The sequence below is a fragment of the Pyricularia oryzae genome, chromosome 2 (assembly GCF_000002495.2).
Source record: "Pyricularia oryzae 70-15 chromosome 2, whole genome shotgun sequence".
Lineage (NCBI taxonomy): Eukaryota > Fungi > Ascomycota > Sordariomycetes > Magnaporthales > Pyriculariaceae > Pyricularia > Pyricularia oryzae.
The window spans coordinates 1,711,964-1,738,722 of NC_017850.1; the positions used below are offsets into that span (position 1 = coordinate 1,711,964).

The following is a 26,759-nucleotide window of genomic DNA, read 5'->3' on the forward strand; positions in this document are numbered from 1 at the left end:
ATCGGCATATGTACGGTTGTGTTAATCAGGGTCAGTAATTACATGGTGAGATGGCAGGTTATACACAGCTTGACAGTAATCTCGCCTGGGAAGCACGGGCTTGGACTTATTTTTCTGTCCTCTACCAGAAAACGGATTGAACGGAAACCCGCTTCTCCATGCCAATAACGCCACCCCGTCAGCCAGAGATGTTGCCATCAAACCGCCGAGAGAATGGGCAGGCAATTGCTGATAATGTCTGAGACGAGGGCTCTGAGAATGGAACATTTTTGACGGTTTGCACGACCGGCCGACCACCCACCCAAACAAGACCGTGTACGCAAGATAATATCGGGCCATATCGAGCATAACGACAACTAACTATTCTGCTATACCATTAACCGGCCCGATGCATATTACGGAATTCTTGATTATGGTTACGGGATTGGTTACGGGATTGGTTACGGGATTTTCCTGTATTTGGCCAGTCAGCTAAAGTAGCAGGAGCTGAGTGGGTAGGTAGTTGGTACTTAGGTAGTTTTAAAGGCGAGCTGGGACGAGACGAAGTCAAGATCGGGCTGTGGGCGTTTGGTGCGCATCTAAATATTTGGCGTGTCTGAATAGAGTAGTACTTGTATTCCATGGTACGTACGGTATCGTAGGTACCTACAACCTACGCACCAAGTAGGTATTCCGCTCTCAAAGATGAACGAGCCGGACTGGGACCCAGGCGAAAAGTGATCATAACTTTTGCCAACCTCGCAGAGTGCAATAGTGTTCCTAGAGCTTGGTTAAATGCAGCCCCGGTTCCGGGCTCCCCCCATGATCGCTTTGATGCATGAGGTACCTCCTCCTGTCCCACCTACTTGAGCAAGGGAGCACCCCTGACTCAACCAATAGAATTGCGAGAATGTGGATGCAATTTCCATTTACTCCAAAAAGCCTGCGCCCATCCTCCCCGGCCCGTCTGCAGCGGACAGTAAATCACATTTTTGATTGTATTCAAAGTCCCCGCGACCCGAATGACCCTACCTGCCCCCCTTACTTACCTTACCGTTGAGAGTGGACACCTTTGATTAGCATTTTACACCCGAAAGTTGCAGAAAGCTCCCGACCCCAAGCAAGCCTGTTCTGTTTACTCTTGGTCTGGTCTGTTCTTGTCGGTTTTACTCTGTTTCCGTCGCACCACGCAAAGCCAGCCAGCGCAAGCAAGCCCAAAGCTATCTGGGTAGCCTGCCGGCCAGTCGTTCTCTCGCGTCCCGTCTTCCCAACTCGAGCCAGGCCAACCAGCATCAAGCCAATTGACTGACTGATTGATTGATTGATTGATGGATTGATTTGACTGTTCCTCTTCTGAAAGTCAACCCAATCCTTATCCTACGGCGATCGCGCCCCGACCACCACCACTCAATCGATTCCCTGGCAATTCAGCTGTCCGGTTCTCAGATCGAAAGCGCACAATTCGAAAAGACCAATCGGTCGGTCCATTCCATCGTCGTGTCATCGTCATTCCAGGCACCCTCCGCTCCCGTACCAATTACGGTTTTACCTTTCCTTCTCTTCTGGTGCTGTGAAACCTTCGGGTCTCTGGCGAGCTTTCCTTGTAAGTTTGCAATAAAAATCGCACAATTCACCAGACGACGTGCCCAGGTTGCTTGCTTGTGTGGCAGAGTCAGTACTTTGTCGGACAAACACAACACTATTTCTGTCATCCATACCCGCCCGCACCCAGAGATACAGGAACACGAGAGTAAATGGAGGAGTAAAAGAGAAAAAAACAAAGACAAGGCATTAGGCATTACAGAACGGAAGAAAGAAAGAAAAAAAGAAAAAGAAAAAGGGGGGAAACAATCGTCGCGCAACTGTACGCATGCTGCATCGAAAAGAGGAGGCGCAAGGGAGACCAACATCACGAGCACCAATGCTCTGATGCTGCATCACCATACATCCGCCGACAAAGCTCGTTATTCCACTGCATGCGGCACAAATCTCGACGACACCGCTGACCAAACCACTATGGACTCGTCACAGGATACTCGACAACAAAAACAAGAACAACAACCCCATAAACCTACGTCGCAGCAGCCTCGGGCCGATAAAAGCAAAAGTAAAAGCAGTAACAACAGCGGCAGCAGCCAGCAGCTGCAAAGTCCAACCAAGAGTCATAGCAGCTCTCAAGCGGACTCGTCGCGACACATCATCTCTGCAAAACCATCTACTTCTACCGAAATGCCCCAATACACGTCAAGAGATATGGGAGACCCATCCCAGATCAGGAGAAACAAGCAGAGTATGGCCGATCTCAAGCTGCGCCGATTGACCGAACTCAACAGCCGACTCAAGGAGGACCTGGAAAGGGAACGAATTCCTGTCAGCCAGGCTTCTAAAAGGTACGAAGAATCAGTTCTAACGGGCGTGAACGAAAGCACGATCCGACGTGTCAATGCGATTGACCGCGCCCAATTGGAGCCCATGTAAATCAAAATCGAACATGTACTAATCTGTCGTTGACTTCCAGCATAATTGCCTACTGCAACAGCACTAGGGACTACATGGTACCTTCTGTCTGGGGAGCAGTACCCAAGGGCGAGGATCCTTACGCTCCACAACAGAACGGCGGGTGCTGTCTAGTCATGTAAAGCCATAGATGAGACCTGGACGATACCGACCCACGATTCAAGACTTGACATAACTATGCGATCTTCAATGTTGAGGGTATTGTTTGCCATAAGCTTTGAAGCCATTATTTTGCAGCATGGCAAGGATTGTTTTGCCGAGTTCAGTTCCTTCCTGGGAAGTTTTTCTCAAGACGAATCCGACCACAACTTTCCTGGAGCTATGGAGCCAGCTACTTGCTTCGTGGCTGCTTCTACACGAGAGGAGGAGGCGAGGAGGACCACAGGACGATTCGATGATAAGGGATACCCAGCATGCGTGCTTGTCTGATAACTTGGAGTCGGCCGCCAACTAATATCTGGTTCATGGCTGCTTGAGATATATGCCGCGAGAGAAGCGCACCGGGACAAACCCATCTTTTGCGAAGCCATGATAACGGTACTTCTTCTCCTTTGTTATTGATGGCCTTTCTTCAAAAAAAAAAGTTTTATCGTCCGTTCGGCCTGCTTGCTGAGACTAGTTGCAGTCGGGCTTGACTGCGTTGATGTCAGTCTTGTTTTCAACACTGTAATAAATGTCTTCATTTGTTTATTTTCTTTTTCTTTTTCTTTTTTTTTTGTTTCTTTTCTCTAGTTTTACTCTTGTTCTGTCATCATCATCACTATACCACTACTTATTATGATCGGGCTTCCTATTCGTCTATCGATGAATCTGGACTTATTTATTTGCGTATATTATAAATACTTACCACACTATTCACATTATTTCCTGTGATCCTCACCAGTGTTGAACATAGTCACTAGCCAAGAAAGTGCCCATACGGCTCTGGTTACAAGACTTGTTGCCAATAGCTCTTACAACGGTTGCGAATGCCTCGCAGAGAGGCCGGGAAACAATGAGGGAGGATAATGCAAGGACGAGAAAGATTTGCATGCGTTCTTCTAGTGATCTAGACCACAACTCCACAGTCCGTCAACGTGTTTTTGTGGTTTTCTCCTTTACGTCAAAGATACCTATTCCAATCGAGGTACGAACTACTTGATGACTGGTATCTAGACTCCTGTTCCAAGTTGACGATTAGATTTGACATGCCAACTCTCTTTGATACCTGAACCCAACCCAGCTGGTGTTGGCATCCATCATCCAAGTTGAAAATGTACTTCTCTGTAGAGCAGGCGTGGGCAGTCCTATTCCCTTTTTTGACAGCTAAGAAGGGTGTTATCTACCGGTACCTTGGCGGTTTCAACGCTCAAGTTTACTGTTTAGGTGGGCGGGGAGGGTAAAGGGAGCCCGTTGACGTAAATCATCTTGTCTTTTTTCTTTTTCTTTTTTTTCTTTTTGGGCAAGGAGTTGCATATGGGATAGTCCACCGCATACTGCGTATTCACACCCAAAGCCGACCAATCGTTTTGGAACGCTTTTTTCGCCAAGCCTGTAGATCGTCCGGTGACTGGCTATTACAGAGCATGATTTCTATGTTGGAATTCAAAAACACAAACTGTGTTTGCGGACTGTCAAACCAAAATCCAAGTCATCCTCAATAAATTTTCGTTCACCCATTTCCGCACCTCATCTTAATTAGATCTAGTTCTAGTACTTGGATTTTGCGGTGCGAGAAGTGCATGGCTCCCTTTTTATTTTTTATTTTTTTTCGCTCTTGACCCCACATATTCAATCTCGTTGGATTTAGCCTCTTTCTCTTCTCATGATTCACCATACAACTTCGAGCCCCGGAATACTTATCCATCTTTCCCCATGGTCACTGATGGCAATTTGGGCACCCTAAACCCTCATCCGCCAGCAAACTTCCATTGTTCAGTCGATCCCAAATACTAAATTTCCTCCCATCCCACTTTGTTTTGCGCATATCCATATAGAACCCTCACTACCCTGGCTTCTTTTCTTTTCTTTTTTTTTTTTTTTTCGGGGGGTTACTCAAAAGTTAAGGGACCTTGGTTGTGTTTTTTCCAGACTTTATTTCTTTTAGGCATGGCGACACCCGAGACCAACATGGGGCTTAGCTCCTCCCACCTGAGCCAGACCACCGCTGATAACGCCATCGCCGCCGCCACTGAGACGCCCCCGCCGTTGCTGCTGCCCCGGATTACAATTAAGTTTTGTACACAGTGCAAGTGGATGCTCCGAGCCGCATACGTAGGTACTCGTCTGTTGGCGTTGTTGTTGCTGTGGTTTTTTGCCCTTTTTTGGGTTTTGTTTATGTCTTTTGTGTCGTGATTTATAGTTCATGTTTCTATTTCCTTCTCGTAAACACATCTCGGATTGTTTACTTGCCTACCCTGCATAGCGCCCCCCCCCCCCCCCCCCTCGCACCTTGCACCCATGCCAACCATGTCTTTCAACATAAACAGTACGCACAGGAGCTCCTATCCACGTTCTCTACGGCGTTGGGAGAGGTAGCCCTGCAGCCCTCGACTGGAGGGACCTTCGTCGTCCAGATCCAGACGACGGCGGCGCAGAGTGGCGGCGGTATATCCCACAGACTCTGGGACCGCAAGGTCGACGGCGGCTTTCCCGAGACCAAGGAGCTGAAGCGGAGGGTGCGCGACGTGATTGAGCCTGGTCGGAACCTGGGCCACGTCGACCGGGAGTACCCAAGGCCCGACGGGGCTGCAGCGATCCCCAACACCACCGCCGCCGCAACTACCACAACCGCCCACCACGCTGCTGAGCATGTCTCGGCGCGAGCCTCGGGCGGGTCGACCCAGGATCCTCTAGGGAAGGAGGACCATGGTAATGGTGCTGCTGGCAGCGGGGATGCTGAAGAAGACGCGGTGGGACAACAAAAGCAAACCTGCGAGGACTGCAACTGAAAGCATCAAGGTATAGTCTCTGCGACAGCTTCACTTTTGGCAACAAGCATGTCAAACAAGCTTTGCTCTCCACGGTTATTACTTCCACTAGAATGGTTAGGTACAAATGTTTAGGGCCGTTGCAATGACGCAAGATGGATACGAGGCAATTAGAATGAAAGCCAGAATTTTTGCGAGGTCGCGCTACTCCAATATAAGCCATCACCAGAGAAATTCGAGACTAGCCAAGGACCTTTTAAAAGGAACAACTAAATAGATCCATTAATCTTGGCATATTCATCGGTTATGATGGTGATCGAGGGTTGCAGCGGAAATCATAATCGTCGTCGTTGATCAAAGGGAGGATCGTTATCTATATTCCTGCTCACTGAAGATTCACCCAGGCGCATCCCGACCACCCGTACCCTCCAGACACCGCAGGAACCCTGTGTAAATAAGAGGCGATTTTCCCCTTGGAAACACATTCAATCCATTCCGACATGTATATTGACTCCGTTTCATCCATCCGCCACTAAAAATGCAACAGGATGCGACAGAAAAGCAACCCAGTACACTTTCCGCCCAAGCACAACAGCAGATGCGTGGGCTGCGTTGCTCATTAGAGGGAGATCGACGTTGTGAAAGTTGAGTCGGGCGTGATGCGCCAAGGAAAGCTGATCGGAACCGGCGATTTAATGCAGGGCCCTGTTGCGAGTCTCAAAAAAACAAGAATGATGTTAAACAGACAAGTTCAGGAAAAGTTGATGACAGATGGCCAAGGTCCCACGGCTGGCCGTTGTGGAAGACGGAGAAATTTTATCGTTGAGGTGTGGGTGTCCTCGTGTTGAGAGTCGTCGAGCACCAAACTAGCGACCGCGTCCGAACCTAGATGACGAGAGGAGATTTTCGTGTGAATTTCATGTTCGATTAAGGCTTGGATGAGGTGATCCTGGATGAAGCATTGGAGCTTCTGCCTCCAAGGCGTTGAACGTACTTTTGTTTCTTCTCAGCTGGCTTAAGAATCTAAAGAGGTAGGCGGCAACTGATTAGTAATGGCGACACACGTAGGAGTTCCCGACTGGAGGGCACCCTTGAACACCGGCAAATGCATACCTGGAATGAGCACAGCAAACTCTCGTCCACGGACATCATGGCACCCGCGTTGTCGAACTCGCCACAGTAGTTGGGTGCGCTGAACAGAGTTACCAGTTGTCGTTTCGAGAAAAACTCGTATCCGTCCTCGACGACTTGGTGGGCACGGCAGATCAAGTCCATGTCGTGTTTCTGCAGGAATCGCGAAACAACGTCGGGACCAAAGGTGAACGAAACACCACGGTCATTCTCGCTCCAGCCAGTAATGTCCTTGTCAGGATCGGACCAAAGTAGGTCACATAGCAGGCCGCAGTCGGGGATCTGTATGCGAGTACAAAGTCAGTCATTGAAACTAGTGGGACCACAGAATAGGCCTTGCATCCGAGGAAGCTTTCGATAGGATATCCAAAAGACAACTCACGTCCGTCGGGCGCATAACACGGCGAATCTGCTCCATGGAGTTCAAGTCCGGACTCAAGCCGCCATGCATGGTGAAGATCTTCTCGTCAATGATGGCAGCGATCGGGAGGCAGTTGAAGCAGTCGGTGAATGTCTTCCATAACTTGATGTTATACCGACGCTTGCACTCATCGTAAAAGCCGTAGATACGATTGATTGAGGCACACTCGTGGTTGCCGCGCAGGATGAAGAAGTTTTCCGGGTACTTGATCTTGTACGCGAGCAAAAGGCAAATAGTCTCCAGGGACTGCTTGCCACGATCAACGTAGTCACCGAGGAACAGGTAGTTGGCTTCCGGGGGGAAACCGCCGTACTCAAAAAGTCTCAGCAAGTCATAGTACTGCCCGTGTATATCGCCGCAAATCTGTCGTAGGGAATAAAGTTGTCAGTATCCGGCCTGTAGAAAACCAGGTGGTGGTGCGTTGATTCCAGGGAACGCAAGAAAAACGGTCGTCAGGGTTGGCTAGAGTCATGTTTCAAACATGGCCCAAGAACCTTGTTACGATCTTCACATGGCAAAAGCGCCAGGAGGTACGGAAATTGAGGAATTAAAACGCACCTTGATAGGAGCTTCGAGTTCAAGCAGGATAGGCTGTGAGATAAAAATCTCCCGGGCCTTGGTGCACAGGTATCTAATCTCAGCTTCGAGAAGCTGGACTTGCTTTCCCGGGCGGCTGCCTCGGACCTCGAGCAGACGGTCGATAATCGAGTCGAGGTCGACGTCGTGTTGATCCGCCATTTCGATGTTCACGCCGACCACTGAGCTGGCGGGTGGTCGTAGGTCTGGGGAAATTTAAGTGCCGCTTTTACAGACGGCAGCCTCGGTCGGAGTGATCCGCACGAGTGTGTCAGTATCGGTTCTTCTCTCTTCACCAAACACACCCTCTCTGTCAATCGGCCGGCCGCGAGCAATGGTCGAGACTAAAGTCCCTGGGGTGCGCTATGGGATGGAAGGCAAGGTGTTAGAGTGTTAGGATCCTAGCAACGATTGACTTTTGTTTGGTGCAGTGGCGGCAGACTCGCTGCAGATCGGGGCAAAGACTGCTTGGAGAAACAGTCAAGCGGTCTGTATCAAGATCGGACATGGCAAAAAAAAAAAAAAAAAAAAGTGGTAGATAACACTAAGTCTGCCACGGAGGGCAGCGGGGGAGATAGGATAGAAAACCGTGAATGTTGTTGACGGTTCAAATTTTTGGAGGGGATTGTACGCACGCTCACGAAGGCCTCAAGATGCAGAACACCTCCAACGGGCTGCGACGGTAGAAGCTGCTATTTGTTGCTGTTGCCGCGATAAAAACCGTGAGGATTCGTTGTCCCCTCCTAGGATGCAAATAATCGATGATGCGCGCTCGGCGGGAAAATCGCTTTGGGATTGCGTCGTCGAAAAAAGCTGAAGCCGGCGAAGGCAACAGTGCTGGTGTGGGGGGAGTCTTTGCTACTTTGTGGTGCAGCGGCTGACGACGGTGGGCTTCTGGAATTGAAGCTGACTTGCGTTGTTTGGGGCCCGGTGTTTACGGGACTTGTCGCGTCAAATTTTTTTTTTGCCTTTGTACGGGATCGGGCTATGGCGGCAGGTGAAAAGCTCGATTGCAAAATTTCACGCCGTTGTCGTCTTTGAAGATAAGCGCGTCGGATACAGGGAGGGATAATTCTCAAGGTCACTATAAGCGCCGGATGTTAAGGGTGTGAGTTTTTTTTTTCTCTCGTTTTTTTTTTTTTTTTTTTCTGGGGATGGGTTGGCAGGAGAATTGCCGGGTCGCCAGGTGTCGTCGGTTTTTTTTTTCTGGGCTTTTTTTTTTCTCGCGAGGGGTGGGACGCACGAGGTAGCTGAGTCGATGCTGCACTTTGACACAGCGTAAAAGATTCCAAGTGTGGAGCTTGGAAGTTTTGACTCTGTGAAGACGAAAAAAATCGGGATTGATGTCGCCGTTGAGTGTGTCGTCAGATTTGGTGATGTTTGGTGTGTGTCGGCAACAACAGGTTCTCGAAGCGACGGGGGGAAAACGAGAGGAAGCAAAAGAAAGGCCGGCTAGGCAGTGGTTGTGTTTCGTATCTTGGTGGGAGGGAGGCATGGAACTCTGCAAAGTGGAACCGACCGCCCTCCAACCGGGGGGTACGCCAGCGCCATGATTGGCTTCGATCTTGGCTTGAGCCCCTCCCATTGCCCCGGTGTGCTCTTCTTTAGGTGTGTACTGTATGCTGGCTGCGTTGTAATAGCCTGTAGGATGGAACAGGACTGAGCTTCATGCTAGGTAAGTGAGACGTTGACTTTTGGCGTACACCGCCATCATACGGAACATGAATGTAGTTTTTTTCTACTTTCACTTCCAACTCTCTTACTTTGTCCAGAATCCCTAGCTAGTTGAATGTCAGGTGGAAAAAAAAAAGTGTATCGTATCCGCTCCTCGGACTATCGATCGGGTTGTCTGTTTTTGAATTGGGAGACACCCATATCAATGCGACACAGCATTAACCCAAGCCAGTCAGCAGAGTATTTCTCATCTGAGCCAACTTCTCTATGATCGCGTGCCGCCTGCGAGCTCTTGCCTTCCTCTTGCTGCGTGACAATGAAAGCCCACTCCATGTTAAGTCGCTGTCGCCCAATTTACCTTGCTAACTTGGCTTAACTAAGTAACTACCTATGTGGTACAGTACAGGATAACTCCCGTGCCTTGATAAGCGCTTTAGGTACCTTACCTAGGTACCTACCTGAACCTACACGGCCTAACCCTTAAACCCATGACACCTCACTTATTGCTTTGCTTTCGGCCGATTCAGAGACTTGGGGGTCCAGTATTTCATGGACCGCATAATGGACAACTCGATTTGGCTACCTGGCTGCTGCTGGTTTATCTGTCTACCTTAGCAATACAAACGGGTTGCCTTTCCTCTCCGCTGCAAGCCAGACTTGTTGATCAGTTTAATGTATTGTATTCCGCAAGGTGCCTGCCTAGCCACTAGCCTTTGTTGCAATACCTTGCGTAAAAGCTCCGGGCAATGCTAACCACCGTCGCTAAAGAGGAAATATCCCCAACAAACAATTAATCTCCATGATTGGTTGGTCCCGTTCGGCAGATATGTAACCATATATCTATCTGATGTTTGCCGATATCACCTCCCTGCTGGAGACCGGTGAGACCAGACAGACCAGCCCGCAGCCCTGGGTCGCCAACGGCTAGCCCATAAGGCGAGGGGAAAATTGGGTGTGTAGCCGGAACAGGAATCTCGGAGGGGCCCAAGGCCCAGAAAAAGGTGTTGACAGAAATATCTACCTGTCTGGCTGGCTGGCTGGGCATGTATGGATGGATGGCATCAGATGGCCTGCATCAGTCGTCCCATCTCCTCATTCGCCTCTGTCTTTTGTATTATTCCCCCTTACTAATTTACGAGGAGAGACTAAGCAAGTTAACGTACTAAGGTACCCTAACTAGCCAAGCAGATCCGACTGCTTAGGTACGGCAACTAGCACTTGCTTACCCGTCAATGCCAACAGGCATTGGCTAACGACCAAATGTGCCGTTGAGTGCATTGGCCTTGTCACCGCTCCGCTGGGCAAACAAGGCAATCCTTTTCATCCTAGTGCATATGATGCTAAGTAGTTGACTTGGTTTTTTCCTGCCTTAATCGGCCAGGCCCTGACGTCTCTGTCCGCCTCACTTTTGATGTGATGATTATTATACCTATGAGACAAGTACCGAGGTAGTTGGATGAGGAGTGGTCAAGTTAGGCAAGATACTTAGGTAAGGCAAAAGCCAAGGTAATGAATGATAATAAGTGACATGGATTATTGCATTATAGCTGGTCATGGGAGTGATGTCTGGCCTCACCCAATTGTTAACAGATGATCGCTGTACCGTACGTGGCTTGGTGACAGACAGACTGACAGCCCGCTTGACGTGGTGCCATAACAAATGGGGTCCTCGAGGATAAGGTAGGTAACAATAACATCCACTGGAGTATTGGGGTCCCCACCCCCTCCTTTACTTGGCAATTGTTGCTTTCCGCTTGTAGGCACCAGGGGCCTCACAACGCAGTGTTACAATAGCAAATAATACAGCTGTTCTTTTCTTCTCGCTTCCCAGGCTGTGGATCCAGCGAAATAGAACGTAAAGTAGGACGAGATCTCTTGTCGCGAAAAAGGGTCGATGACAGTTTGGCAAGATTCACTTAGAGCCATATCCCCCCTTTGGGGCTGAACGAAAACGGTCGTTTGTTCTTCAAGCCGCTCTGGACCACCGCCTCCCCCTCTTTTGCCCCTCAAAAAACGACAACTAAAAGCTGCATCTGATGCTTCCATTTAAAACACGCGGGCAAATGGTACTGTACATAATTCCCCTTGTTCCACCCCCACCATTGTTTCTCAACAGCTTTTTTCCTTTGTACTTTTGGCCCCTCCCCCTGAAATCGAGCAGCGTAGATCTGGGTCGGGGGCCCGTTATATTGCAACCCCTCCAAGCTTTCTGTAGTTCTGAAATAGTAGCGTCGAGTGCCTTGCCTTGGTCGTCGGGGACCGTGTGTGGCGAGTTATGGATCTCGATGGGGCAGAGGGACAAGAAACGACCACGTCTGGTAACGCCATTAATTTCACTCACCTATAATCTCAATTGCCCAATTTCAACTGGGTTTTTCTCGTAACGGTTTTTTTACTTGGGGACATAAAGAAAAACACCATGGGTAAATGGATAATTACTTAGTTCAGGATGCAACTCAAGCAACGCCATGTTGTACCAGCCATCCTATACTACCATGTTTATTTAAACAATACAGAGAATACAAGACCTGAAAGCATATGAGGAACAAATTCCTGGCAAATACCTGCTGACGTGCTGCTGAAACGCCTCCAATTCAAAAATACTTCCAGACACCAACAATCCCCAGGACGCAGGTAAAGGAGTAAAGAAGGGAACTGGAAGAAGAAAAATGAAGAAACAAATGAAGAAACGCTCCTAAAGCCCTGCAAAAGTAGAAATATCTCCCTCCAAGTATACCCTTCGGTAATACCGTCTGTTGCGATCAAAGACCAAGTCAAGACGAGGGACAAAACAAAGAAGTAGAAAGACATGTAGATGATGAGTTTGAAAAAAAAAGCAGCCAAACCACAGCGCCCGAAAGAAAACTGATTCCAGAGACAGTCGATGGGTAAAATAAGAAAGAAAAATAGAGAGAGAGAGATAAAAAAAAAAAAATAAGACGCTACTACTTCGAATTACTGATACAGCCTTGCTGAGAAATTTCAGAAATCCTCGGCTCCTCATCATCGTCTCCTAGCCGAAGTTCTCACTCCCTTTCTGTGCCTGACACTACTGATACTCCTCTTCCGTGTCGACAGCATAGGTCCACTGCTGCTCGCGTTCACCGGTGACGCGGTAATAGTGCTATCCTCGACGTCGAACTCGAGCCCATTGAGCTCCTCTTCGTCCATATCTGTGAGGTCCTCGCTGAGGCTGCGCACCGCGTCTCGCCCTGCCCACTTGTCCTCGGCCGCCGACGTTCCGTCGACATGGAAGGATTTCAGATACCATGGAAGCCCACCGTCTGTAAGCACGTCGGCAGGACCGGAAGCCCCTCCAGCACCCAGGCCACCGTTGGACTGCGGCGGCGTGAGCGGGCCAGGTTGCGGACCTGACGGGAGTTGGGGGTGCATGTAGTTGCTGTCCGCCGGCGGCGTACCTGATTGTTTAGGAGTTCCGTTGGTCAGGTGCACGTCGAGTTTGGTGAGGTCGGTTGGCTGATTCTCCTGTCCTGCAACCGACGAAGTTGACGAGGCACAGCCGTTGACTTCTACCACAGCATTTTCAACGCCCGAGGTGTCGACTTCGATATTACCAGCGTCATCGACAGCGACGTCGATCTGCATCCTGTCGACATCAGCCTGAGCGTCAACATGATGTGTCGTCCGGGTCTCATGATCGGCCACTATTATCTGGCCCGCATCGACGTCAGGGGCGTCCACCATTGCAACCTCCCCATTATGCTCTGGCGCTACGTTTTCGTCCTGTGAGACCGTGATCGATGCTTGTCTAAGCTCGAGGCTGGCTTCCAGCATGCCTTCGAGTTCCTTGACGAGCTTTTCGAAGGGTTTATTGGCAATGTCCGCTTCAGCATGAAGAGCTGTTTCGAGCTGGGGCTGGACTGCCTTAAGAATCCTCTTGCCCAGTCGTTTGCGGTCTCTAGCCTCTACATAGCCGGAGCCTTGTTTAGATGGAGAAACATCAAGTGCCTCTCCCTCTTCTGGTCTGTCGGACAATTCAACCACATCTGGCTTGATTGTGCTTGAGTTGATGCCCACATGAATCACCTCACACAAATCATGCGCGAAAGCCAGAGTCGTGGTGTAATGTCTCTCGTCGAGTCTGTTCTGCAGTCCATTCAGACCTTCTTGGAAGACACTTTTATCAAGGCTGCATATACTGGGGTCAGCGCAAAGGCACGTATAAGGCGTCAGACTTCGGGGAAGATGCCAACTCACGCAAATGCCTTGTCAATAACAGGTAGCAGTAGCTTGTAGATCGGGAAGTAAACAGTGTCGACAAAGTCTTGTTCCAGCTCCGCCGCCTCGAGCTTGTCCAGCTCACGCTTCACAATCTCGTCAGAGAGTGTCTTGAGCTGTTCTAGATCCTTGATAAGCATGTTGGCAAACTCGATTCGTCTCTCCAGCCGGGCCTTGCCTGATTGACCCATGGCGCTGAAATCACGCCTGGTAAGCTCCATCGAAGAGAATGTCTCCATCTGAAGTTGTAGACGCTTTAGCAGAGCGGCGCCTCTACGCGCTTCTCGCTTCAGCGTCCAGTATCTGCATGCCTCTGCTACAAAGTCCTTTCTCTTACTGAATGGAAATCGTTGCATGGCTCCCTCGACGATAGTAAGAACGGATTGAGGTATTACGGGGGCCCCTGAAGGTAACCTCCACCAGCACTTTTGCACTTGGCCTCGCTTCTTGTCTGCAGCAGCAACTGAGTTGTCTCCCGTTGCCTGCAGATCGTCTGCGGGTTGGTCATGTAGCGCTTGTCGATGTGTAGCGGCGAGCTCGGCAGCAGAATCCTGACTTGTTGCCCAGAGCCGCCCTTTCATCATCTTCTTGTAGAACTTCTTCGCATCCCTGGTAGCCTGTGCGACGTTGTTCTCCTTGGTGTAGTCTGCTGGACAGTGCTTGTCGCAGAATGCCTTGAGAACCATGTTGCCATCAAGCACGGCCAAGGCGCCTTGGCTGTTCTTCATCTTGAGGTACAGTCGTGCCCGTCTCCCGCAGGTCACATGGAATGCCTGGTAACATGCCTTGTTACCGCATTGGATGCAAGCTCCCATCCGTTGGTTGCATAGGTAGCACGTTAGCTTCCACCGGGTTTTAGGCACCTTTTCCACATCCATCACAGGTTCCATAAACGTGTGATTACCCAGAGAAACCTCTGGAATCCACATTGAACACAGCAGATGTGCCCATTTGGACGAGTTAGTCTGCTTAAACGCGCCATCCGTATTCGGACAGAAGATACACGTCTATGACATTTTTGTTAGCGCGCCGTACATAAACTGGGCAACTTTATTCATGCTTCCAGACGGGTAGATGCTTACCGGAACTCCCCGACCAATAAGCTGGCACTTCCTGCACAGCCACTGGCCCTCCGGGATAAAAGGCACACCATAACACTCCTGGTGAACCGCGAGATCGCATCCGTCGCAGAAGACGATGGCGTTTGTGTTTTCGCAGTCCCCATCGTCGCATATGGCACATTTGCTATCCTGCTCTTCTCCCGCTTGCGTCTCGCCATTAACAGCCGCAGCCGAACTTGATCTTGGCCGGTGTGTCTGGGGAGGTTTGGGGTTTGGCTTTGGTATTCTCTTCTCGAGAGCATGCCACTCCTTTTCTATTCTCGTGATGGCAATCTCGAATATTTCGCGAGTGATGGTGTCTAGGCTCGCTTCTTTCCGACGCTCATTGTACTTCTCCAGCCACATGTCGTCTTGCTCGTCCATGTCGTACTCGACTCGACCAAGGGCGTTTGACGCCGGGCTCGTAGTGGCACCATCAACTTTTGCAATGGCAGACAGTTGTTCCAGGTCTTCCTCAATGTTCCCATCGGTGGCTTTTATCAACATCCTCTCTGGGCGGAGGTACTGGTCACTCTCCTGGTATCCCACGTTCATCATCGACTTCTCGACATATCGGGCCTGACCGAAAGTTTTGCTTTCGAACAATGATATCCGATCTGTTTTCCGGTATGATGGCTGTTTGAGATCAAGCCGCTCCTTGGGTGTCTGGTTATGTATAGGAAGCACTTTGGGGACTTTGGGTGTGGTGGAGTCGGCCCCACGCATGCCATAGACGCCAAGGGGGTCTCGAGATGGCCTTCCCCTGCTCCTTCTTGTCATGGGTGTTGTTGTGCTGTTCTGGCTCCCCTCTGGTGGAACTAGTGCGGCGTCTTTTGTTGCTTCTTCGTCCTCTTGGGTCTTGAGGGCCGATGCGCCCTTGGGGGTCGATGTATCGGCAGAAGCTGCGGGGACTGCATATTTTGGCGTACTAGGCCTCGGTCTCGCAGTTCCATCGACATCTTCGGACTGGAAGACCATGAACGTTGCCTCAATATCTAGATTTGGGTGAAACTCTTCCCAGCCCCTCTCTTCTCGGGGTTTATAGCCTTCGCTTTGGATGACGGCGCTGGTGATGGCAGCAGCAGAGCTGAACTGTTCGTCATCGGGCTCGAACCTGCTTGTTGCCGTCCGCATCCTGGTGCTGCGCTCTCTCCTTGGGTATACGGCGGTTGAACCGGCAGCTAGAGATCGCCGGGGCTTGCCCGTGGATGGGGTGCCGGCGGCGGCACGGGGCCTCGGGGCGCTGGATGAGCCGGCTGGTCTCGGAACCTCGTTGCCATTCTCGTCGACGAACCTGCCACCGCCGCCGGGACCACCGGGGATATACCGGCGCTTCTTTGGAGGAGGTTCCGTGTCAGCGACGGCAACGCGGCTAGATCGCGCGGCTGAGGTTGAGGTGCGCGGTCGACCGCGTCGGCGCGCCGGCGTGGGACGCTGCGGGGTCGACGGTGCAGAAGGCATGTCTCGTTGATCCAGAACTCGATGGCATCAATGTACGGGTCGGATGGCAAGTTGTGATGGGTGTTTGGGGTGCTCGTTGGGGTCTGGCAGTGGACAGCTCGAACGCGACTGCGATGAGAGGTGGTCGAGGCAAGAACCGCGCTAGCGCCTGATTGGGCTTGATGAATCGTATCAGCCCCACTCTGTTGGGGACACTTCCCTTGTTTTCACGTGATTGCTTCCCCAGGCCCCACCCGCTTTGTTTGCCAAGGCCGCGAACCCTTCCAAAATGCCAATTCGATCTTTGTTCCTGATCTGATGATAGGGCTGACCGACTGATGTTTATTCTCTTCTATTTGTTGTTCGCTGCTTTTTGTTGTTGTTGTTTTTTTTTTGCTGCCTGCTTGTACGTCACTATATTTTCCTCTTGCCATTGAAGACCGAGATTGGGAAACTTATGCTATCTTTGGGGGGATCCTGCCAATGCTGACTTCTCTCATCTTTTGATTGTTTGTCTGGGCAATTGACTCTACAACGCATTTGTTGTGACGCAAAATGATGTCTTGCCGTTCGATATAGCGAGCCAATCTGCAAGGCTCTGACGACATTCTCCCTGCCTTCACCGTCTGTCTCCATCCTGTACCTGAGCAGCCTCCGCATATCTCCGCCTCGCCTTGTCCCCGCTCCTGGTCTAGTTATCGACGGGACCCAATCAAACTGGCATCTTAGCCCCGGATTTTCCGGTTCAAGGTTATTATTGAACTTTCGGTGGGGTCCTTTTCCGATTCTCGTCCTGGCTTGGTTTTTTTTTTTTTTTTTTAACTGTTTCTTTCTTCACCTATTTACCTCTGCTTTTTTTTTCTTTTGCGAGCCATCTTCTGAGCAAATACAACGTTTCGCGGGTCGAACAGTTTCACAAGACCTACATGACTTTATGCGTTCTCAAAGCTCATAGCGAGTTGCGTCCTACAGTCGATCTGACTGTACTACATGTCACCGCCCTGAACTGACACTCTCCAACCTATGAGTGGACGACTTCGGTTGGTATCATGGCTGGGGCGTAGAGATCTATGTAACTCAATTTCTGCACTGTTCGGTTGCATGGAGATATCAGTCGACAGAAAACGCACTCGCTCACACAAATAAAACGATAGGTGCGGGTATTGTTGCCTGCCGTAGAGTAGTGACTACCAACTTTTGATTTGAATTGTGGTTGGGGATTTTTGCAATTGGTAGGTAACTCATAAGAATTTTCTTTCAATCATCATCAACATTCATAGCTTGCGCGTAACAAAAAGGTTATCGCGAGGCCAAGTCTAAATACCCAAATGACATACTCCGTTAAAACCTAGCTCAATCGTTACATGCGCTTGCATCTTACACATAACAGCCATATTTACAAGTTGTTAGCTGTCCCTCCCTCAAAGTAAAAAAAAATAAAAAAATAAGAATGAAGTCCTCATAAATTGGTCGTCAACCCGTTAAGCTACCTGATATTTGAAGGGAACACTCCAGCCCGGCCTTTATGCCTTCCGAGAACACAGAGGTTCCTTGGTCATGATTCGACGGTGACACGTATTGTGTGCGGCAAGGCAACGACCCGACAGACTCTACCGGCGAGTCCAAGACTTCGGGCGTCGGGGGCAGAGCATGCCCGTGAGCTAATGATGCGAGCTGGGGGTTCTTGCACTTGCTGCATAGATACCTAAAGATTCCCAGCATATGTTTGCTTTGTGGCTCACGCTCCGACATGTACTCAAGTACCGCGATGCTGGATAGGAGGATTTCCATGTCAATCATCAACGCATGTCCATGGGAAGTGGCAAAGGCTGTCGGAACTTACGACTTCTGCATGGCCGTGACTTGTCCGTCACCACGTAATATAGGGTCTGCACTCCGTTTCCACGTCTTGGATGAAATCTCCTGGCTAAGCACGATGAGAATGGCCGAGTTCATGCAGTAGCTAAGCGCAATTCATAGTCGTCAGCGACAGCCGTTTGGATTATGCTGGGAGTTTGGAGGGAAAGGAGATCATACACTATGAAAGGGTTGCGCCTGGATAGAAAGCCCTCCTCCATTGCACTCCAAACCATCGCGATGGACTTGTAAGATGCCTCTATTGCGTCGCGAGGGAATTTCTCCCCTTCTCCAGACAGCGGGTGAGTGTCATAACCCTTGATGTGGGCGTCGAATAGCATGAACGGCCGACCCAAAAGAATGACAGAATGTAGCTGCAGCAGTCTGTGGTGGAGATTATGAATGGCGCAGCGCTGCAATTCTGCAGGCGTGGTTGGCGGCGACTGGGAAGAGGGAAAGAGGATGGCTGATTTATCGTTCATATAAGGCCAGTCGATATCTTGACCGGCGATCTCAGCAGCTTCCACTGCTAGTGTCTCCGACTTGTTGTAAATTCCCAAGAGAATCGTGCTCAACATTTCGACCCCGCGGATACTCGGGCCAAGGCTGGTAATATCACCGTCAGCATCCTCGGGTGGTGCTGGGAAAGCAAAAACGTCGGCTACTACTGGCGGTCGACCCAGCTGAGCAGCCACGAAGCGATCCAGCAGAAGCAGACTCCGCCAGACGTTCCGCCTGAGCCGGCCAATATTGACATTGAAGCTCCAAGGCCTCCCGTTCTTCATTATCTCATCGTATCGCATGAGAATTTGCTCCTCTCGATGCATTCCGAGCTGCTGTGCAAGCAAACCGGCGCGACCTATTATACTGTCAGCAAACATAACGTGCGGTATTGTGCACTACACACCAGAGGGTGACTAACCAAGGTGTTCATAGCCTTCGTTCCTCCGCACCACAGCCAAGGAGTACATGGCCTTTAGTAAAAGAACCCGTACTGCCCATAAATCCTTGGTCAGAATGCCCACGAGTGTCTCGACGCTTTGGAAATATGCCTCTGCGTCCAGCTCAAGTCCATAAGACTCGGTGGTGGGCCCAGCGATCACAATTCCTATCGCTACAGCGAGGTAGAGAAGCACGCGACCCTTCGCGTCCTGATTGCCATCTGAAATTATCTTCAGTGCAGTCAAGTTCAAGGTAGCTTCTTCGTCAAAGACTTGTATCAAGCCTTGGGTCTAGATATACATCCACGTAAGCATAGTCCACCTAATTTATAACTCTATGCAGTTGGAAATTTTTCCAGTGGGGATTGTTCCTTGCGTACATTGACCAAGAACGCCTCGACGAGATGATATAATTGTCTCTCTGGGGGTAGTGGCACCGGTAACGTGACCGATGGCTGTTTAAAAGTTGGCGGGAGCTCCATGAGTCTGAAGCGTGCATCAAAAGGTCTATGTAATGGGTTTGGCATGCCGGTCACCTCGAGAACATTTCGTAAAGCATCGAGATATGCCAAGTGGCTGGAGCATCCCAGTAGATCTAGGGTCTTGATTTAGTAAGTCGACAGTTAAGAGGAAAGAAAGGGACGCATGAACCATGGCGTGCGTACTTGTAGTATCACCTTCCGGTAGTGGCAATCCAAGCATGCGTTCCGTGGCGTAAAGATGTGAAGGGATGCGAACATCTCTCCAAGAGTTGACGCCTTCTAGAAGTTGGTTACTCCAAGATTCGTCAACAGGTGCACCCCAATCCACCTGCTGTGAGGTGTTTGATGACGGCCTTGATTGTATCGGGTCCTTATTGGGTGTCGAGACAACATATGCCTCTGGACTATATCCAAAATTAGATCCAAACCCGTTGTGTGCGCTGGAAGGGGTTGGGATTGTTGTGGTGGATACTGGGGTATCGGCGTCCAAACAAGGACTTTTGGGTGATTCCGACTTTGTTGTTGGAGAGACTGGAGTAGTTAGAGAAGCATCTTCCTCCACTCGCTGTCGCTTGCTTGCAATGCCGGCATTCCTGCGATGCGCCGGATTGTAGACGCAGTTGTCGGCATTTTTCTTGCGTATACAGAGGCTGCAAGGAACCTTTCCATCACACTAGACGGATTCATTGGTTTGTGAGTAAAGTGATCGCCATGAAATTGTGGTGGTTTTGTGTGAGCATCGGACAAAGAGCAAAGAGCCTTGCCCTGAAGACAGAGGAAGCCGCATCTTGTCCCGTGGTCCACCCTGCAAGCAGGTCCCAACATTCGATCTTCGTGGCAAGGTTACGGGAAATAAATAAAGTGACCAAGGCGAATGTCTATATAAGATGGAGGGGGTGGAATACACAAGTCTTCACTCATACCTTTTGTTTTCTAGTCTTACAAAAGCCGCATGCCTGGGCAATGCGTAGACGTTTATCATCGGGAACCCGTGGCCGAGTCATGATGCCAGAAGTGATATCTTTTGACAACAGATGATGTCGAAATCACCTCACCAACAACGTAATCCCCAATACCATGGCAGCGATAGTGTAAGCTGCGGGTTCGGCCAAGGCTGTGGACGAGAATCACCAAGCCCGAAGTCGAGGAATCTCGCGTCGTTGCGTCGAAATAAGATAGCAAGGGGCCAAAGGCGTAGCCGCAAACCCGAGGGCCCGTTGTCAGTGGCCCTGTCTATTGGCTAGTCAGAGGTATTAGAGCGCCGAGATATAGACAAGAAGCCCAGGTTCGTCCTCGGCAAGGTCTGGTGGTGACCGAGCTGTATATTGTGTTGAAACAGTTGGCGCAGATGGCAGCAGGTATATAAAGCGCACTACGAGGCTAGCAGAGCAAGAGTGCGAGCGTACCAGGCGGTGGGTTTTTAACAATGTCGTGAAAATAAAGGGCGATGGCTAGAAGAAGAGTAGACAAACGAGCTTGTCACAGAATTGAGATCCTCAAGCATAAGGTTACGTTGTCGCAATAATAGAAGGAGGAGAAGGGGCTCCGGAGCTGGGGGCGACCCTGCTGAAGAATAGACACTAGGATCGCCCGTCTCAGTGGCCTGGGTGCGTTGTCTCGAGCTGGCTGGATATGGTTTTCCTGCGCTTTAGGAACCTCCCTAACGTAGCCTAAAACACAAGCAAACGGATCTTTCCACGGCGGCCCCGTCAAAGACTCAGAGGACGCGGGGCCATCCAAAGTCTTTGGGACCAAACTAGCAATGTACCTAGTCAGCCATGGCGTCTGCAGTGGTGACAACAGCCAAAGAAACTCTATTTTGGAAGATCGGGGCAGAGAGGAGGGCCCAACACACAATGTAGGTACAAAATACGCACTTCGTATGTACCTATGGGCAACCTTAGAAAACACCTTCCATCCAATACCATGTCATCTTACATGCGGCGCCAATGTGAGGCTCTAAGACGGCGCGCAGTAATTACGTGACGATACCTGTCATCTAGCCGACATCCGGAACGCCATCGCTAGCTACGATGGGCGTGCGCCTCCACAACGTTAGGACTTGAGAGGAAAAGACGCCAGAACAGGGCCGAGTGGGAAGCGTTGGTTCTGGCGACGGTGCCGGTTGGACGAAGTCCCGATGGGTTGGTCGCCAACACAAAGGGTCTCACTTAGCCTATGATCATGCTGCACCGTTTAATAATCCACAAAGGGAGGAGCCGTTTTCCGGAGTATCTTCCGGGACGAGTTAGTTTGTACAATTTCGAATGTTCATACCTAGAATTGTGTACCAAGAAATAAGGAGGCCAGTGATACTCGCGGACTGCAAGCAAAGGTAAACACTTACCTATCCCTAGACATTGAGGTAAAGTACCTAGGTACCTTGGGTACTCAAGTCACATTTGTTGTATTTGGTGAGCGTGCTAGATGTTTGAGAGCAAGTTCTGCTTTTGTATTACTGGTTTTTTTTTTTTTAAAAAAAAAAAAAACCAGACAGAATGAAGATGGGCCAGACTGAATAGAACGAAAAGGGTAGGAGCAATTTGCCTCGTCTCAGTCAAGTCGGGGGGCGTGTCCTACACTCTCTGCACGCAACTATCGTAAAAGAGGCATGTAATCACCTCGCCAAAACTTTCCCATCGGAACTCTCCGTGCCATCCTCTGGTGATTGGAAGGATTGGAATTAATATTTGCACGTGCATACAAGTCTTTGACAAACAAGAGACGCTCAGTATCGAGATCTTGTGAGGTCTAGATCGAACCCCACATTAGACTGACTGCGGATTGGACGGGATCCACTTTATTTTTTGACATCCTTCGAGGCCGACCGATTCCAGATGGTTAGCTCTGCTCTAACCAACCTAGATACCACTATTTCGTCCCCACGGACGTGATTCTCCGAGCCCCCGGGTCCTATTCCAAATAGTCCCATACGTAGGCTTTACTAGACCCAGTTGGCAGGAGATTATCTGTTGTACAGCTACTCTTCTGGCATCCAATCAATTGCAATTGCGAAAGGGAGGTAGGTAGGCACAGCTACAGCTACACCCCCCATCCCCAATACTTGTCTATTGAGGGGCCAATTCTACTCGGCATCGCTCTGGACAATCCGCTGGTTCCCCCTGACGCTAATCGACAGCATCTTCATCTACGTACCGTAGACCTCTAGTTCACTCGGATCCTGCCGAGAGTGATGTCCCCGACGGCGTGGGCAACGGCCTTGCCGCGATCGATCCCCATCTTCACCATTGCGACAAGATGTAGCACCCAAAATCACCTTTCAACTCGAGTGCTCATGACCCTTAGGGTCGCGAGGCCCCAAGTCATACGCTTCATTGGGAATTCCACGGCCGCCAAGCGCGCACCTCTGTCAAGTGTGGTCGCCTCAAGTCCGAAGTCAAGCCGAAGCCCGTCCGGGGCCAGCACGTCCACGACCACGACATTGAGCTCAGCGAGACCAACCCGCGAGTCCCTCTCATTTGCCGAACGGCTGGCCCGCCTGAAGGAGCCAGCCGTGCTGTACAGAGCACCGCCGCACAGGTTTTACCGCTTCTCTTGCTACAGCAGTGGGCTCTTCTGCATCATGTATGTGGGCTATCACTATACGACCAGCGTGTTATACGCACCGCCGGACGTTACATGGTGGCTACCGCACGCCTTTGCGGTGATTGTGGCTGTGATGGGAGTTCTGGGCGCATACTTTATTACAGGTGCTTGGCGTCTGGTGCGCGTCATCCGTGCGGTTCCTCGCGCATCCGGGAGTGCCCTCGCTCCGGCAGGCGCCGCAACTAAACCGGCGCCTCAAATGCGAAGGACGGCAGCACAGAGAGCCGCGGCGGCAGCAGATGCCGCTGCGACACATCAGCTGCCTATACGTCTTGAGGTCACCGCCACGCGGTTACTACCGTTCTTTCCGCCCAAAGTTACCCTGCTTGAACCGGCCGACTTGGTCCTGCCTGCCCAGTATGTGATATTGCGCCATATGGGTGAGCACGTCAAGAACCCGGATCTCGCAAAGAGCAAGTTGGGAGTAAGGGAACAATTACAGGCGATTAAGGATGCCAAGGCCAGAGCTGTCGCCGAGGCAGAGTACGACAAGCGTAATCTCCTCACGAGCCCCTTTCGGCACATGGCTCGCGCTTTTGGCACCATGTTCAGGACCCTACATAGGTCGTTGACTAGAGCCGGCTTTGTCAACGTAGAGGCTCAAGGCAAGAAGTACAAACTCGATGTGATGGAATCTTGGGCACTGGAGGATGGAAGGGCCTTAGATCGCCTGGTCCGGGTGCAGGAGCGGTCGAACCTCATTACGTCTTTCCCTCAGGAGCGCAAAGCATGATGTGATAATCGCGTGCTTTGCACACTTGCAAAAGGAGGATCGACGACTGGTGATGTAAAATAAAATGTACAGTTATTATGTTTACTTTTCTATGTCAATCTTGTGAGACAAGTAAAGCAGTGTTATGAAACATAGACTGTTGTTCGAGGATACATAGTTTGCACCAACCATACTAAAGACCGGGACGTTATACTCCGTATAGTGATCGAATACCTATGACGTTGAAGATGCGGAGGAAAACCACCGCTAGTAAGAATTCTAGACCGCGATGATCGATCATCGCGTGAATATGGATCTAGCATATAGCGGTCAGTTACCGCGGGCCGTGCTGACTACCGGTAGTAGTGCGGGCCATCCTTGTTGGTGTGTTGCTGCTGGCTGCTGTTTATGCTGCTGATGTTCCAGGCCGACATGGCGTTTTGTTGAGAACTGAGGTCATCTGAAGTTACAAGAGTTGCTAGCCAAACTTAGCCTAGCTGGTTATGGCAGTGCCTTGCATGCTTGATGCTTGATGCTATTCAGAGAAACGACCTTCGGACGAAAATCCGCATCTCCTGATTCGCTCCAAAAGGGGCTTCCGGGAGTGAGGCGGACGGCCCACAGTAGTCAATGCGCCTGGTTGGTTCCCGGTTGGGGGGGGGGGGGGGGGTTTGGAAATCTTGGATTTTTGGGCGGCTTGTTCTGCCGTACTATTACCGGTAAACTGTACATAGTTACCTTAGGCATCTTGGCAGCCCGACCTGCCGACTGCAGGGGTTCTTTCAAAAAAGAAAGCCAAGATAAACCAAAAAACCAAAAAAAAAAAAGCCAACCGAAAAAGACAGCCCTGTGACGAAAAAAAAAGACAAAAAAGCTATTACGGGGCCGAACAGTAGGTTTAAGGTTCGTAAACCATATTCCGGATTGAGGTGCACGCAAAACAAAAAGAATAAAAAAGGAATCTGACACTTTCTGATCTTGGTTCAAGTGGACGCTAGACCATGCGGTAAGATTGAATTACCTTGAAAAAGTCACAGAGTGGAAATGTAGTAGCGATATCCAGTCCTCCGGTTAATAGATCTCATATTCCTTTTTCCCATGATATCAGGTTTTTGTTTTGTCCTTGGTGCATGCATGAAGCGAGTCAAGATGCATGGGTCAAACAAAGGAAGCTAAAAAGAAAGAGAGGCGATGCCGATGACCGGTCGATCTTGTTTCCACCGCCGACCAAAAGACCAAAAAAGTCTGCTCCCCCCCATGTCTTGTTATGGGGTAAAATTAAAAAAATGGAGTCCCAACGTCCGCCTCGGTATTGGTCTGTGCAATCACCTGTTTGATTCCACTTCCAAGGACGGGAAAAGTCATGCTGTTGTCGGTAAAAAAGGGCCTGTGGGGAATTGTCAGTTGTCATTGCTTCTTTTTCAAGGGACCGTTGCTTTCCAGATGTCAACAAACCTAAAATCGCCATGTTACGAACTCTAGGAATGAGGCTGAGGGAACATCGATGGTACCACGTAGTATGACCATGTGGTAGGAAAGTTTATACATCTGTAGATGGGGCGACTATGGCTGATTTGAGTTGAGACTCGATCCGTGGAGATCCCACCTTCATGCCTTGGAGCGAGATCTCCTTACCTGACCATCAGTGAGGACGGGGGAGGGAAAAAAAAGGCTCCTTGGGTACTTGTTTCCGAATGTCAATGAGGCAACCAAACCCGCCAAGGAACCCCGAAAAAGATTCTCATGATTCACTAGGCTCTACACACCGATACACCGGATTCTTGAGTCGATCGTGATAGTTGCCGTCGCACTACTCTACTTACAGGATAGTATGTTCTACGTAGATATGCGCAAAGACGCTCGCTTGAACAGGGGTTTGGTTCCCAACGACCAACTGTCACATTTGCTATTTACCGAGTAGGCACTTTACGGAGCAACTGACAGATTCAAGCATGCACGTAAAACATACGGATGGCTGGCTGCAAGTGTTTGCAGTTTCTGCGATGCGATGCAGGGCACACTAGCCTGAACCATTTTACCTATTAACAATGCCCCCCACCCAAAAAAAAAAAAAAAAAAAAAAAGGTAGGTACCAACCTATTAAGGTCTTTGATGTCCATGCACAATTGTTTTCCAACGTTACATGTTGTACAAAAATGTGAGGCAGTAGGTTGTATAGAACGGCCTCGGCTCGCATGGGGTGGTGGTTTGGGGCGCCATGCCCAGAACGCCATGAAAGGAATTGCTTCCCGCGTGTAACCAAGCTTCAAGAAAATCGATCCTACTTTGTAGCTTTTTGCAATGAGCGGTGAGAACGACAATTACACGGGAGTTGCCTACCTCTCATGTACATTGTTTGAGGAGCCATTCAGCGTTCGTGAATCGTCAAAGCATTCAAGGCATGCATGCAACGCTGTCGCTTGTCGCACTCGGTCCCTGGGATTCTCTCCATCGATACTACGGAGTACTACCTTTTGTAGTCTTAGATAATATGGTCCATGCCTAGCCACCCCTGCCTTGAATCTCTTTTTTTTTCTTCTTCACCTTCTCTTCAAAGTTCAATACCCCTCTCTCAGCCCCTCAATTCCGAATGTGAGGCTCTCACGGCATCATTGCTTTCCGATGATAGTGATGTTACAATGAACGTCGCGGTGTGTAGAAACCTAACATGACATCGGAGAACACGGAGAACACTGAGAAGAAAATAGCAATCAAATACCAATCACGGTAGCGGACATATAACCATTACTGTGGCAAAGATCTCCCTCCATTCCCCAGAAATAGTACCAGGTTAAACAGGCAAACAGGCTCACCTTGAGGAACAAGAAGAAAAAACAAAGATAGGCAGGTGGCTTCCGGAGCGAATTAAGGTAGATTGCGCAGAGGCGACTGACCTGTTTAGACGAACCGTGTCTAGAATACTACGTCGCAAGCGTTTCGCAAGGACGAAGATCTTGCAGATCCAACAAAAAGCCTGTCCAGTCACACATGATGCCACACCGTGCCATCAGGTATCTCACCGTCTCTATGGATTACTACGTAGACTGCCTGGTGGGGACATATTCATGAGGCGAGCGGCTATCCCATCATGCCGAGAGGGAGACAAGAAGACGAAAAAAAAAAAAAAAAAAAAAGGGACGAGAGAAAGCAAGTCATCTTGGACAAGCCGTGCTGG

General features: G+C 50.0%; 7 protein-coding genes across 7 annotated transcripts; 4 read left to right on the forward strand and 3 right to left on the reverse strand.

The window, feature by feature from the left end:
• The first annotated feature begins 979 nt into the window (after positions 1-979).
• On the forward strand, positions 980-3,356 carry MGG_10193 (guanine nucleotide-binding protein subunit gamma). Its single transcript, XM_003713775.1, has 3 exons — positions 980-1,582; positions 2,011-2,369; positions 2,498-3,356. Exons 2-3 carry the CDS (start codon positions 2,209-2,211, stop codon positions 2,616-2,618), a joined length of 282 nt encoding a protein of 93 aa, XP_003713823.1. The 5' UTR covers positions 980-1,582; positions 2,011-2,208; the 3' UTR covers positions 2,619-3,356.
• A 752-nt stretch (positions 3,357-4,108) lies between these two features.
• Positions 4,109-5,739, forward strand: MGG_10194 (uncharacterized protein). Its single transcript, XM_003713776.1, has 2 exons — positions 4,109-4,749; positions 4,965-5,739. Exons 1-2 carry the CDS (start codon positions 4,585-4,587, stop codon positions 5,424-5,426), a joined length of 627 nt encoding a protein of 208 aa, XP_003713824.1. The 5' UTR covers positions 4,109-4,584; the 3' UTR covers positions 5,427-5,739.
• On the reverse strand, positions 5,678-8,739 carry MGG_10195 (serine/threonine-protein phosphatase PP1). Its single transcript, XM_003713777.1, has 6 exons — positions 8,169-8,739; positions 7,516-7,896; positions 6,919-7,320; positions 6,519-6,818; positions 6,400-6,428; positions 5,678-6,290 (listed from the first exon to the last, which is right to left on the reverse strand). Exons 2-6 carry the CDS (start codon positions 7,693-7,695, stop codon positions 6,272-6,274), a joined length of 930 nt encoding a protein of 309 aa, XP_003713825.1. The 5' UTR covers positions 7,696-7,896; positions 8,169-8,739; the 3' UTR covers positions 5,678-6,271.
• Positions 8,740-11,627: 2,888 nt separating this feature from the next.
• MGG_10196 (bromodomain containing 1) lies at positions 11,628-16,111 on the reverse strand. Its single transcript, XM_003713778.1, has 3 exons — positions 14,529-16,111; positions 13,426-14,453; positions 11,628-13,357 (listed from the first exon to the last, which is right to left on the reverse strand). The coding sequence occupies exons 1-3, from the start codon at positions 16,005-16,007 to the stop codon at positions 12,211-12,213; spliced, it is 3,654 nt and encodes a 1,217-aa protein (XP_003713826.1). The 5' UTR covers positions 16,008-16,111; the 3' UTR covers positions 11,628-12,210.
• A 1,112-nt stretch (positions 16,112-17,223) lies between these two features.
• MGG_10197 (uncharacterized protein) lies at positions 17,224-20,329 on the reverse strand. Its single transcript, XM_003713779.1, has 7 exons — positions 20,190-20,329; positions 19,462-19,939; positions 19,165-19,379; positions 18,766-19,075; positions 18,024-18,702; positions 17,830-17,949; positions 17,224-17,757 (listed from the first exon to the last, which is right to left on the reverse strand). The coding sequence occupies exons 1-7, from the start codon at positions 20,268-20,270 to the stop codon at positions 17,460-17,462; spliced, it is 2,181 nt and encodes a 726-aa protein (XP_003713827.1). The 5' UTR covers positions 20,271-20,329; the 3' UTR covers positions 17,224-17,459.
• Positions 20,330-21,028: 699 nt separating this feature from the next.
• MGG_15590 (uncharacterized protein) lies at positions 21,029-21,332 on the forward strand (the record flags this gene model as incomplete). The annotated part of the gene is made up of 2 exons (XM_003713780.1): positions 21,029-21,124; positions 21,270-21,332. 2 exons carry the CDS (start codon positions 21,029-21,031, stop codon positions 21,330-21,332), a joined length of 159 nt encoding a protein of 52 aa, XP_003713828.1.
• A 765-nt stretch (positions 21,333-22,097) lies between these two features.
• On the forward strand, positions 22,098-23,804 carry MGG_10198 (uncharacterized protein). The gene is made up of 2 exons (XM_003713781.1): positions 22,098-22,288; positions 22,428-23,804. Exon 2 carries the CDS (start codon positions 22,460-22,462, stop codon positions 23,603-23,605), a length of 1,146 nt encoding a protein of 381 aa, XP_003713829.1. The 5' UTR covers positions 22,098-22,288; positions 22,428-22,459; the 3' UTR covers positions 23,606-23,804.
• The last annotated feature ends 2,955 nt before the right edge of the window (positions 23,805-26,759 follow it).

Coding starts and splice junctions, on each gene's coding strand:
- MGG_10193 (XM_003713775.1), top strand. CDS start 2,209: ATGCCCCAATACACGTCAAGAGATATGGGAGACCCATCCCAGATCAGG. Junction 2,370..2,497: donor GTCAGCCAGGCTTCTAAAAG/GTACGAAGAATC, acceptor GTTGACTTCCAG/CATAATTGCCTACTGCAACA.
- MGG_10194 (XM_003713776.1), top strand. CDS start 4,585: ATGGCGACACCCGAGACCAACATGGGGCTTAGCTCCTCCCACCTGAGC. Junction 4,750..4,964: donor GGATGCTCCGAGCCGCATAC/GTAGGTACTCGT, acceptor CAACATAAACAG/TACGCACAGGAGCTCCTATC.
- MGG_10197 (XM_003713779.1), bottom strand. CDS start 20,270: ATGACTCGGCCACGGGTTCCCGATGATAAACGTCTACGCATTGCCCAG. Junction 17,950..18,023: donor AGGCGCAACCCTTTCATAGT/GTATGATCTCCT, acceptor AATTGCGCTTAG/CTACTGCATGAACTCGGCCA. Junction 17,758..17,829: donor GTCACGGCCATGCAGAAGTC/GTAAGTTCCGAC, acceptor CCTCCTATCCAG/CATCGCGGTACTTGAGTACA.
- MGG_10195 (XM_003713777.1), bottom strand. CDS start 7,695: ATGGCGGATCAACACGACGTCGACCTCGACTCGATTATCGACCGTCTG. Junction 7,321..7,515: donor AACTCGAAGCTCCTATCAAG/GTGCGTTTTAAT, acceptor TCCCTACGACAG/ATTTGCGGCGATATACACGG. Junction 6,819..6,918: donor GTGTTATGCGCCCGACGGAC/GTGAGTTGTCTT, acceptor ACTCGCATACAG/ATCCCCGACTGCGGCCTGCT.
- MGG_10196 (XM_003713778.1), bottom strand. CDS start 16,007: ATGCCTTCTGCACCGTCGACCCCGCAGCGTCCCACGCCGGCGCGCCGA. Junction 14,454..14,528: donor TTATTGGTCGGGGAGTTCCG/GTAAGCATCTAC, acceptor AAAATGTCATAG/ACGTGTATCTTCTGTCCGAA. Junction 13,358..13,425: donor GTTATTGACAAGGCATTTGC/GTGAGTTGGCAT, acceptor CAGTATATGCAG/CCTTGATAAAAGTGTCTTCC.
- MGG_10198 (XM_003713781.1), top strand. CDS start 22,460: ATGTCCCCGACGGCGTGGGCAACGGCCTTGCCGCGATCGATCCCCATC.